The sequence below is a fragment of the Eptatretus burgeri genome, chromosome 2 (assembly GCF_056783735.1).
Source record: "Eptatretus burgeri isolate ZD-2024b chromosome 2, Ebu_testis_v1, whole genome shotgun sequence".
Classification (NCBI taxonomy): Eukaryota; Metazoa; Chordata; class Myxini; order Myxiniformes; family Myxinidae; genus Eptatretus; species Eptatretus burgeri.
The window spans coordinates 107,554,883-107,567,934 of record NC_140962.1 but is presented as its reverse complement, the minus strand read 5'-3'; the positions used below and the strand labels follow the sequence as shown (position 1 = coordinate 107,567,934).

The window sequence follows — 13,052 nt, the reverse complement described above, 5'->3', positions numbered from 1 at the left end:
GTGTGAAGAAGTTCATCGCTGCAAAATGAATAGAGGGAAGGAGATATAAATATATGCATACATACATACATACATACATACATACATACATACATACATGCATCAGAACGCATTTGCCGCTAGTGCGGTTCCAGACCGCCACAGTCACAGATACTAGGTGTGTAGTTCCCAGGAACTCGTAACTTGGTCCAAAATAGAATGAGCCGTGCTGTGCAAAGAAGACTCAGCCATTGTATGTGTGTGCGATGATTACAATCTTATATTGCGAACTGTGGTGTCTGTCTCCCATTTATGGTGGCCACTTCCCACACAGCATTTGAAAAGCTGCACATGCAGGCAAAGAAAACTTCCGGTTCTGGGTTTGGAGCATTGGCACGTCTCCTTGGGGGCTCCCTGCTGACGATTTCAAAGTTAAGTTTCCGGTCGTTATCTGTCCCGTTTTAACTATTAATTTTCTCACCTCCATATTACTGTGTGTTCCTCGTTTGGTTTTGTTTCAAAAATCGTGCTATTTTGTGAGATTTCGTCGAACTTGTCTTTCTGGGTGCTTGAGGCCTATCCTTGAGGCTTGAGGCCTACCCTTTGTTCCCCTCGGTGTATGATCGTGTTTATGTGTTTTTTCTCCCAATTATCTTCAATTTCTATCTTTCCCACTTTCTTAACGTCCCCCATCCCAACGAATCACTCTGTTTCTTATCTAAAAAAAAAAAAAAACGCCACCTTTCTCCAATTCTTCTTCTTCTTCTTCTTCTTCTTCTTCTTCATCTCCTCTTCTTCTTCCTCGATTTTTTTCGACAACACTTCCATGACCTAATCTGTTGAAAACTCTCCCAAACATTAATAATAATAACAAAAAGGATCTCTTATAATGCTTCATCTTCCTCTTTCACACGTGTGGTACTCTTTACTGTATCAGAATGCATTACTCTTCTGCTATTTAAACAGACTGCTCTCAATTCGACCTTTCTTTCATACCTTGCCTAAAAAAAAATCCAACTGTTACAGCATTTCTTCTCTCCATTCTCTGAATTTGCCTTTATTGCATCCCTCTAGAAATGTGTTTAAAATTGCAAAACTGACCTAAAACTTTTTAAAACCCCAGTTTGCAATGAATGTTCGCTTTCCATCAACCATACCTTTTTCCCAACTTCAGTGCCAACTCACCCCTCTCACCCCTCACTCTCAAAGCAAACATCCCACTCTTCTCCCTCCAAGCCTCCCTCTCACCTCTCTCAAAAACTCCCCCTCACCTTTCTCCCACCATTCATCCCCCTCACTCATTCTTCCCAAAGTTGTCCCCCCCTCCCATCCACAAAGCTGCCTCCTTCCACTGCCCTCTCACCTCCATCGCTTCACTCCACCTCCTCAAATCCTCAACTGCCTTCTTCCCCCTCTCTTGTCACCCTCTCCCCCAGCACCACAAAGCCTTTTCTCCTCCTCATTCGGCCCCCTCCCCGAGCTATTCTGAAATCCCCCACACTCTTTCAACAACACTCCTTACCTTGTCCCTCGTCCCTTGTCCTACCCTCCCCCCCACCCCCTGCACCCAAAGCCTCCTCCCCTACCTCTTCATTAAAAGTATGCACTTCAAATAGCCGGGGCCTTCGCTCAAACCTTTGAGATCTTTCCATACAGGTTGCCACTGACAAACCAGACATAATCTGCCGAACAGAAACTTTCCTCCCCCAAGACGTGTCTGACTCCCAAGTATCTCTCCCTGGTTACTCCCTCCTCCGGTTTGACAGACCTGAGCCTCGCCCTGGTGGGGGAGTTGCTCTCTTCATCAAAGACTCTATTCCTCACTCTCCATGCACTGCCATCACTCCCCCCACACCCCCAGGAATACCTCTGGCTGAGACTTCCCCTCAACTCCAACCTCATGTTTATATGTGTACGGTGCCATCCACCTAACAGTGATGACTCCATCTACACCTCACTCTCTGAAAACATGGACCAACTTCTATCGTCTCATCCAAACTCTCTCTTCCTCATATGTGGCAACTTCAATTGTCATCATGCCAGTTGGCTAGGTGTGGGTACCTGTCTCACCTGTCATGGCACCTCAGCAAAAGCTTTCTGTCACTCATTGGGAATGACTCAATCGGTCAACTTCCCAACCCGGATCTCAACCAATGGTACTCCATCTCTTCTGGATCTGATTTTGACAAATTTCCCTGACAATATCTGCAGCTCTTCCTCCGATCCAATCGGTTCTTCTGACCACGTCCTTGTCAAAGTGGAGATCTCTCTGGCTATTATCAGAGAACCACCTCACCGCCGTCGAGTCTGGCATTTCACTCAAGCCGACTGGCAGGGTCTCCAAGCAGCCCTCAAATTTATAGACTGGTCTCCTATATCAACTCATCCTGGGAATTCTTTCAAAGAAACTTGCTCTCCCTCATGCACAGATTTATCCTCTCTCGTCTTCAGTTGTCCTACCATTCCTCCCGCCCTTGGTTCACTGAAGCTTGTGGTGAGGCAGTTGGCCTGAAACAACTTGCCTTTGCCTCATGGAAAGCAAACCCAACTGAGGGCAATCTCAGTTCCCTCCATAAAGCTCGGAACAAGTGTGTATCTACCTTCAGGAGAGCCAGAAAACAACATCTTTCTCATCTCAAGTCTGAACTCTCAAACCTCTCTCCCTCCTCAAAATCCTGATGGCATCTAATCAAATCTGTTTCTGGTGTATGTTCCCCCTCCATCCCCTCCCTTACCTCAAATGGCAGCACTGCTGATAGCGCACGTGAAAAAGCTGAATGCCTAAACTCGGTGTTTGCAGCTAAATATTGTGTCCAAAACCCATCACTTTCTCTACCCACCTTACCTCGTCGCACCCAACTGTCCCTGGACTCTGTGTCCTTTTCTCCTGACAAGGTGGAGAGCTTGCTGTCAAACCTTAACTCAGATTCTGCAACTGGTCCAGACGGCATCAGTCCACGTGTCCTCAAAGCCTGCTCTTCTGCTCTTGCTCACCGTCTCTCGGTTATATTCACCTCTCATTTGCTCAAGGCCATCTGCCATCTGCTTGGAAATCAGCAAACATCACTGCCCTGCACAAAAAGGTGCAAAAACAGATCCCTGCAACTACAGACCAATCAGCCTTCTCCCAATCATCAGCAAGGTTATGGAATCCATCATCGCTTCAGACATCAAATCCTTCCTCTTCTCCAATGGCTTGATTTCTGATCATCAATTTGGTTTCAGACCAGGTCACTCTACCTTGGATATGCTGCTTCTGCTCTCCCAACAATGGATGGAAGCCCTCAATGCCAGACATGAAATCAGAGCCATATCTCGAGACATATCGTGAGCCTTTGATACAGTCTGGCACCCTGCCCTGCTCATAAAGCTCTTCCTATGGTATCCAAGGCCATCTCCACTCATGGCTCGCAGACTTCCTCTCCTGTCGCAGTCAACGTGTGGCCCTAAATGGAGTTCTTTCATCCCCCCTTCCTGTCCAGTCTGGAGTTCCTCAAGGTAGCGTTCTGGGCCCTGTTCTTTTTCTGGTTTTCATCAATGATCTCTCTGACTCTCTGGAAAATCCTCTATATCTCTTTGTTGATGACTCCCCCTCTGCCGTACCATCGGTCATCCCTCAGACCGGCAAGCAGCAGCTTCTTCGCTCACTGCTGATCTGGATAAAATCACAAACTGGTCCAACACGTGGAACATGCCTTTAAATCTGGACAAATCTCACACTCTCACTATGTCTCTTCGAAAGGACCATTTAGAAACCCCCCCCCCCATCCACTTTCTCAACAATCCTCTGGAAGAAGTCCTTTCTTTCAAGCTTCTGGGTCTCACTATCTGCCATGACCTTTCCTGGGAAAGCCACATTTCAAACCTCGCCTCCAAAGCCAGTCACCGCCTGGGAATCCTCCGTCATGCAAAGTCCTTCCTTGGCCCACCTGAGCTCCTGACCACTTCCAAAGCTTTTGTCCGCAGCCTGATGGAGTACTGCTCTCCCCTCTGGGCTGGTGCTCCTGCCTCCCACCGGCTTCACACTGTAGAAACCAAGGCATTTCGGATCATTGGCATCTCCCGCAATGAGGCTGAGTCTCTGGGCCTCTCACTCAATCAACGCAGATTGGTCGGTGGTCTTTCTGTCTTCTACCATCTCCTCTCCAGCCTCGCCCCCCCTTGTTCTCTCTGCGATTTGTCCCCACCACATTTCCACAGGGCGCTCAAGGTCCGCTAACAACCCCTTCTGCTAAAACTACCAAAATCACGAATCACTGCTAACCTTCACTCTTTCATTCCTCTTTTTTCCTGCCTTTGGAAGAAGCTCCCTCACTCTGCTCAATCCCATTCTTCCCTCCAGGCCTTCAAAACAACTGTTTACCACCACCTCTTATCATCCCCCATCCAAATCCTTGATCTTTTCTACCCCCGTTAATCCACCCCAAATCCACCTCCTTCAAATTCCCTAATTTCTTTCCTGAAAGTCCTTGTAATATCCATCTTGTATACCCCATGTTCCCGCCCCATCCCTCCCCTTTCCACAGATCTCTGAGTGTCTCTGTTTCCCCACTGTTTTGTCCTTCCTACTCCTGCCACTCTTGTCTCGTGCCCCCCCCCCCCATGCTGTGCGTTGTGTGTTAGCTCTCATACGAGCCTCAACAAGGTATTCAAAAATATATATATATATATATATATATATATATATATATATATATATATATATATATATATATATGTGTGTACTGTACATACACACCTAAATGTATACATTAACAGACAAACCATTTGGAGATTGTTTGATAAAAGTTGCTGCTCATAAAAATATAAAAATCACACCCGTGTCCAAAGGAAGCGGTTTAGGTTGGCATTTTTAATATGAAATGGGCAAAACCAAGAAATGAATGAAACATCAGAATGACCCATTAGAAATACCCTTTACAACCCTTCAGTACTCTTCAGAACCAATTACAATTACCCTTTGCAACCCATCACAAGCCATTACAATTACCCTTTAGAACTTCAGAACCCATTACAATTACCCTTTAGAACTTCAGAACCCATTACAATTACCCTTTAGAACCCTTCATAACCCATTAGAATTACCCTTGAGAACCCTGCAGAACCCATTACAATTACACTTTACAACCCTTCAGAACCCATTACAATTACCCTTCACAACCATTCAGAACCCATTACAACTCTTCAGAACCCATTACAATTACCCTTTAGAACTCTTCAGAACCCATTACAATTACCCATTACAACCCTTCAGAACCCATGAGAATTACCCTTTAGAACCCTTCAGAACCCATTAGAATCACCCTTTAGAACCCTTCAGAACCCATTACAATTACCCTTTAGAACCCTTCAGAACTCATTACAATTACCCTTTAGAACCCATTACAAATACCCTTTACAACCATTCAGAACCCATTAGAATTACCCTTTACAACCATTCAGAACCCATTAGAATTATCCTTTTCAACTCTTCAGAACCCATGAGAATTACCCTTTACAACCCTTCAGAACCCATTACAATTACCCATTGCAACCCTTCAGAACCCATGAGAATTACCCTTTAGAACCCTTCAGAACCCATTAGAATCACCCTTTACAACCCTTCAGAACCCATGAGAATTACCCTTTACAACCCTTCAGAACCCATTGGAATTACCCTTTACAACCCTTCAGAACCCATGAGAATTACCCTTTACAACCCTTCAGAACCCATGAGAATTACCCTTTACAACTCTTCAGAACCCATTACAATTACACTTTACAACCCTTCAGAACCCATTACAATTACCCTTCACAACCATTCAGAACCCATTACAATTACCCTTTAGAACCCTTCAGAACCCATTACAACTCTTCAGAACCCATTACAATTACCCTTTAGAACTCTTCAGAACCCATTACAATTACCCTTTAGAACCCTTCAGAACCCATTACAATTATCCTTCAGAACCCATTACAATTACCCTTTAGAACCCTTCGTAACTCATTACAATTATCCTTTTGAACCCATTACAAATACCCTTTACAACCATTCAGAACCCATTAGAATTACCCTTTACAACCATTCAGAACCCATTAGAATTATCCTTTTCAACTCTTCAGAACCCATGAGAATTACCCTTTACAACCATTCAGAACCCATTAGAATTACCCTTTACAACCCTTCAGAAACCCATGAGGATTACCCTTTACAACCCTTCATAACCCATTACAATTACCCATTACAACCCTTCAGAACCCATGAGAATTACCCTTTAGAACCCTTCAGAACCCATTAGAATCACCCTTTACAACCCTTCAGAACCCATTACAATTACCCATTGCAACCCTTCAGAACCCATGAGAATTACCCTTTACAACCCTTCAGAACCCATGAGAATTACCCTTTACAACCCTTCAGAACCCATGAGGATTACCCTTTACAACCCTTCAGAACCCATTGGAATTACCCTTTACAACCCTTCAGAACCCATTAGAATTACCCTTTACAACCCTTCAGAACACATTAGAATAACCCTTTACAACCTTTCAGAACCCATTAGAATTACCCTTTACAACCCTTCAGAACCCATTAGAATTACCCTTTACAACCCTTCAGAACCCATTAGAATAACCCTTTACAACCCTTCAGAAACCCATGAGAATTACCCTTTAGAACCCTTCAGAACCCATTAGAATTACCCTTTAGAACCCTTCAGAACCCATTACAATTACCCTTTAGAACCCTTCAGAACTCATTACAATTACCCTTTAGAACCCATTACAAATACCCTTTACAACCATTCAGAACCCATTAGAATTACCCTTTACAACCATTCAGAACCCATTAGAATTATCCTTTTCAACTCTTCAGAACCCATGAGAATTACCCTTTACAACCCTTCAGAACCCATTACAATTACCCATTGCAACCCTTCAGAACCCATGAGAATTACCCTTTAGAACCCTTCAGAACCCATTAGAATCACCCTTTACAACCCTTCAGAACCCATGAGAATTACCCTTTACAACCCTTCAGAACCCATTGGAATTACCCTTTACAACCCTTCAGAACCCATGAGAATTACCCTTTACAACCCTTCAGAACCCATGAGAATTACCCTTTACAACTCTTCAGAACCCATTACAATTACACTTTACAACCCTTCAGAACCCATTACAATTACCCTTCACAACCATTCAGAACCCATTACAATTACCCTTTAGAACCCTTCAGAACCCATTACAACTCTTCAGAACCCATTACAATTACCCTTTAGAACTCTTCAGAACCCATTACAATTACCCTTTAGAACCCTTCAGAACCCATTACAATTATCCTTCAGAACCCATTACAATTACCCTTTAGAACCCTTCAGAACTCATTACAATTACCCTTTAGAACCCATTACAAATACCCTTTACAACCATTCAGAACCCATTAGAATTACCCTTTACAACCATTCAGAACCCATTAGAATTACCCTTTACAACCATTCAGAACCCATTAGAATTATCCTTTTCAACTCTTCAGAACCCATGAGAATTACCCTTTACAACCATTCAGAACCCATTAGAATTACCCTTTACAACCCTTCAGAAACCCATGAGGATTACCCTTTACAACCCTTCATAACCCATTACAATTACCCATTACAACCCTTCAGAACCCATGAGAATTACCCTTTAGAACCCTTCAGAACCCATTAGAATCACCCTTTACAACCCTTCAGAACCCATTACAATTACCCATTGCAACCCTTCAGAACCCATGAGAATTACCCTTTAGAACCCTTCAGAACCCATTAGAATCACCCTTTACAACCCTTCAGAACCCATGAGAATTACCCTTTACAACCCTTCAGAACCCATGAGAATCACCCTTTACAACCCTTCAGAACCCATTAGAATTACCCTTTACAACCCTTCAGAACCCATTAGAATTACCCTTTACAACCCTTCAGAACCCATTAGAATAACCCTTTACAACCTTTCAGAACCCATTAGAATTACCCTTTACAACCCTTCAGAACCCATTAGAATTACCCTTTACAACCCTTCAGAACCCATTAGAATTACCCTTTACAACCCTTCAGAACCCATTAGAATAACCCTTTACAACCTTTCAGAACCCATTAGAATTACCCTTTACAACCCTTCAGAACCCATTAGAATTACCCTTTACAACCCTTCAGAACCCATTAGAATAACCCTTTACAACCCTTCAGAAACCCATGAGAATTACCCTTTACAACCCTTCAGAACCCATGAGAATTACCCTTTACAACCCTTCAGAACCCATTACAATTACCCTTTACAACCCTTCAGAACCCATGAGAATTACCCTTTACAACTCTTCAGAACCCATTACAATTACCCTTTACAACCCTTCAGAACCCATGAGAATTACCCTTTACAACTCTTCAGAACCCATTACAATTACACTTTACAACCCTTCAGAACCCATTACAATTACCCTTCACAACCATTCAGAACCCATTACAATTACCCTTTAGAACCCTTCAGAACCCATTACAACTCTTCAGAACCCATTACAATTACCCTTTAGAACTCTTCAGAACCCATTACAATTAGCCTTTAGAACCCTTCAGAACTCATTACAATTACCCTTTAGAACCCATTACAAATACCCTTTACAACCATTCAGAACCCATTAGAATTACCCTTTACAACCATTCAGAACCCATTAGAATTATCGTTTTCAACTCTTCAGAACCCATGAGAATTACCCTTTGCAACCATTCAGAACCCATTAGAATTACCCTTTACAACCCTTCATAACCCATTACAATTACCCATCACAACCCTTCAGAACCCATGAGAATTACCCTTTAGAACCCTTCAGAACCCATTCGAATCACCCTTCACAACCCTTCAGAACCCTTACAATTACCCATTGCAACCCTTCAGAACCCATGAGAATTACCCTTTAGAACCCTTCAGAACCCATTAGAATCACCCTTTACAACCCTTCAGAACCCATGAGAATTACCCTTTACAACCCTTCAGAACCCATGAGAATTACCCTTTACAACCCTTCAGAACCCATTGGAATTACCCTTTACAACCCTTCAGAACCCATGAGAATTACCCTTTACAACCCTTCAGAACCCATGAGAATTACCCTTTACAACCCTTCAGAACCCATGAGAATTACCCTTTACAACCCTTCAGAACCCATTACAATTACCCATTACAACCCTTCAGAACCCATGAGAATTACCCTTTACAACCATTCTGAACCCATTAGAATTACCCTTTACAACCCTTCAGAAACCCATGAGAATTACCCTTTACAACCCTTCATAACCCATTAGAATTACCCTTTACAACCCTTCATAACCCATGAGAATTATCCTTTACAACCCTTCAGAAACCCATGAGAATTACCCTTTACAACCCTTCAGAAACCCATGAGAATTACCCTTTACAACCCTTCATAACCCATTACAATTACCCATTACAACCCTTCAGAACCCATGAGAATTACCCTTTACAACCATTCCGAACGCATTAGAATTACCCTTTACAACCCTTCAGAAACCCATGAGAATTACCCTTTACAACCCTTCATAACCCATGAGAATTACCCTTTACAACCCTTCATAACCCATGAGAATTATCCTTTACAACCCTTCAGAAACACATGAGAATTACCCTTTACAACCCTTCAGAACCCATTAGAATTACCCTTAACAACCCTTCAGAACCCATTAGAATTACCCTTTACAACCCTTCAGAACCCATTATAATTACACTTTACAACCCTTCAGAAACCCATGAGAATTACCCTTTACAACCCTTCAGAACCCATGAGAATTACCCTTTACAACCCTTCAGAACCCATGAGAATTACCCTTTACAACCCTTCAGAACCCATTGGAATTACCCTTTACAACCCTTCAGAACCCATGAGAATTACCCTTTACAACCCTTCAGAACCCATGAGAATTACCTTTACAACCATTCTGAACCCATTAGAATTACCCTTTACAACCCTTCATAACCCATTAGAATTACCCTTTACAACCCTTCATAACCCATGAGAATTATCCTTTACAACCCTTCAGAAACCATTACAATTACCCTTAACAACCCTTCATAACCCATGAGAATTACCCTTTACAACCCTTCATAACCCATGAGAATTACCCTTTACAACCATTCTGAACCCATTAGAATTACCCTTTACAACCCTTCAGAAACCCATGAGAATTACCCTTTACAACCCTTCATAACCCATTAGAATTACCCTTTACAACCCTTCATAACCCATGAGAATTACCCTTTACAACCCTTCAGAACCCATTACAATTACCCTTAACAACCCTTCAGAACCCATGAGAATTACTCTTTACAACCATTCCGAACCCATTAGAATTACCCTTTACAACCCTTCAGAAACCCATGAGAATTACCCTTTACAACCCTTCATAACCCATGAGAATTACCCTTTACAACCCTTCATAACCCATGAGAATTATCCTTTACAACCCTTCAGAAACCATTACAATTACCCTTAACAACCCTTCATAACCCATGAGAATTACCCTTTACAACCCTTCATAACCCATGAGAATTACCCTTTACAACCCTTCATAACCCATGAGAATTACCCTTTACAACCCTTCATAACCCATGAGAATTATCCTTTACAACCCTTCAGAAACCATTACAATTACCCTTAACAACCCTTCATAACCCATGAGAATTACCCTTTACAACCCTTCATAACCCATGAGAATTACCCTTTACAACCCTTCAGAACCCATGAGAATTACCCTTTACAACCCTTCAGAACCCATGAGAATTACCCTTGACAACCCTTCAGAACCCATTACAATTACCCATTACAACCCTTCAGAACCCATGAGAATTACCCTTTACAACCATTCTGAACCCATTAGAATTACCCTTTACAACCCTTCAGAAACCCATGAGAATTACCCTTTACAACCCTTCATAACCCATTAGAATTACCCTTTACAACCCTTCATAACCCATTAGAATTACCCTTTACAACCCTTCAGAAACCCATGAGAATTACCCTTTACAACCCTTCATAACCCATTAGAATTACCCTTTGCAACCCTTCATAACCCATGAGAATTACCCTTTACAACCCTTCAGAACCCATTACAATTACCCTTAACAACCCTTCAGAACCCATTAGAATTACCCTTTACAACCCTTCAGAACCCATTATAATTACACTTTACAGCCCTTCAGAACCCATTAGAATTACCCTTTACAACCCTTCAGAACCCATTATAATTACACTTTACAACCCTTCAGAAACCCATGAGAATTACCCTTTACAACCCTTCAGAACCCATTGGAATTACCCATTACAACCCTTCAGAACCCATGAGAATTACCCTTTACAACCCTTCAGAACCCATGAGAATTACCCATTACAACCCTTCAGAACCCATGAGAATTACCCTTTACAACCCTTCAGAACCCATTAGAAATACCCTTTACAACCCTTCAGAACCCATCAGAATTACCCTTTACAACCCTTCAGAACCCATTGGAATTACCCTTTACAACCCTTCAGAACCCATTAGAAATACCCTTTACAACCCTTCAGAACCCATTAGAGTTACCCTTTACAACCCTTCAGAACCCATTAGAGTTACCCTTTACAACCCTTCAGAACCCATTAGAGTTACCCTTTAGAATTAAACACAGAGGGTTCGAAAGGTTTTTTAATTTTGGACCGACGGAGATCATTTTTTTTTCCATTTTCATTTTACAACCCTTTCATTTTTTTGATCCAAATCTGTCCATAACCTTTTGAGATATCCTGCTCACAGACAGAAAAACAAACATGGTTGAAAGCGTAACCTCCATCCACTTTTGGTGGTTGAGGTAAAAAGGAAGATAGGGACTAAAAAGAGAAAAAAGAAAACATAAGAAAGCCATTAATATCAGGTTAACATATCCCAAATGTGTGAGTTTTTATGGTGCTGTAAGTAAATGCAATAAAATTCTTGATTCCTGCAAGAGCCCCTCACCATCCTCAAGGCCAAGAGGCAGTGGGCCTTCGAAAGTCCCATCCTAATAGCATTCATTCCTTGCTACAGCAAGGTACAATGGGCCTTGCCCTTCCTCTAAAAAGGGAGCCCATAACAGAGCACAAAGTTAGGCAAAAGTTTGGCTCTAATTCCAAGAAGCCTGTGTGTAAACACATCAGTCCTTCCCTACGGCATCACGGAGGAGGCGGGGGTGGATGGGTTTATAACCTTTACTGTAGCCCACAAAATCTCACTGTGATGACTAGGTAATGCCGTCGAGGACACATTCCACCAAGCGCTGGCACGAGCAGGCTAAATCGTACCTCAAACCAGATTGGTTGGTGCTTATAGGCCAGAACTCCCTCAAACCTTTCAACCATCATTATTAATGTGTCTTCACTGTCCAAAGTATAATGTAATAAGAAGGAACCCACCTTTGGAAGTGTGGGGGTGGGAGGGGGGGGGAATAGACTGGGCACAAACACACAACCTCACACTGTAGGCCAACAAATCTGTAACATAGCCATCACGAAGATCTCTGTTCACGAAAAATCAAACACAGGTGAGGTGAAGCCTAAGGTGGATGTCAAAGACTCCATGATCTCCGAGTCTAGCTTCACACTTAATTGAAGGAACCTGCCTGAGACAGACTATACGTCATTCCCACTCACCCCTTCCATCAACCAAAATCATAAAAATAGTCTTCTGGAGGTTTCCAACACAGCAAGTAGGTAAAGGAAGCAAGCACACAAGGAAGACCAATACAGGTAAGACAAACCCCTTTGCAATTGTATTTTGACAATCACAATCCCCCCCTCCCTCCCTTACTGGAAGCCCCATTCCTGCAAGAGAGAAATGTCCACACTTATTAGATACAGCTGGAAGAATACCGCAGCACATTTCCTCATTGAACACACTTACACCAACAATACTGAGCAGCTGAATGTGTCACTGGAAAGGAATAGTCTGTACATGCAACCAGAGATATCTGGATCCCAGCTTCATCTGCCAGTGATTCTTATGCAGCACAAAGTGCAGCTGCCATGGAACCCT

The 13,052-nt window shown here is 42.6% G+C and overlaps 1 protein-coding gene across 4 annotated transcripts in view; it reads right to left on the bottom strand.

Moving 5' to 3' along the window:
• LOC147032763 (MOB kinase activator 2-like) overlaps positions 1 to 13,052 on the bottom strand; it is a 59,007-nt gene that overhangs the window by 31,424 nt on the left and 14,531 nt on the right. For 3 of the 4 annotated variants that reach the window (XM_085870653.1, XM_085870652.1, XM_085870654.1), the window contains one exon: positions 1 to 18. This exon is cut by the window's left edge and continues 76 nt beyond it. The exons of the other annotated variant lie outside the window; for it this stretch is intronic. In XM_085870653.1, coding sequence (XP_085726779.1) covers positions 1 to 18 — 18 coding nt within the window. The remainder of the gene's footprint in view (positions 19 to 13,052) is intronic. 4 annotated transcript variants of the gene reach the window in all.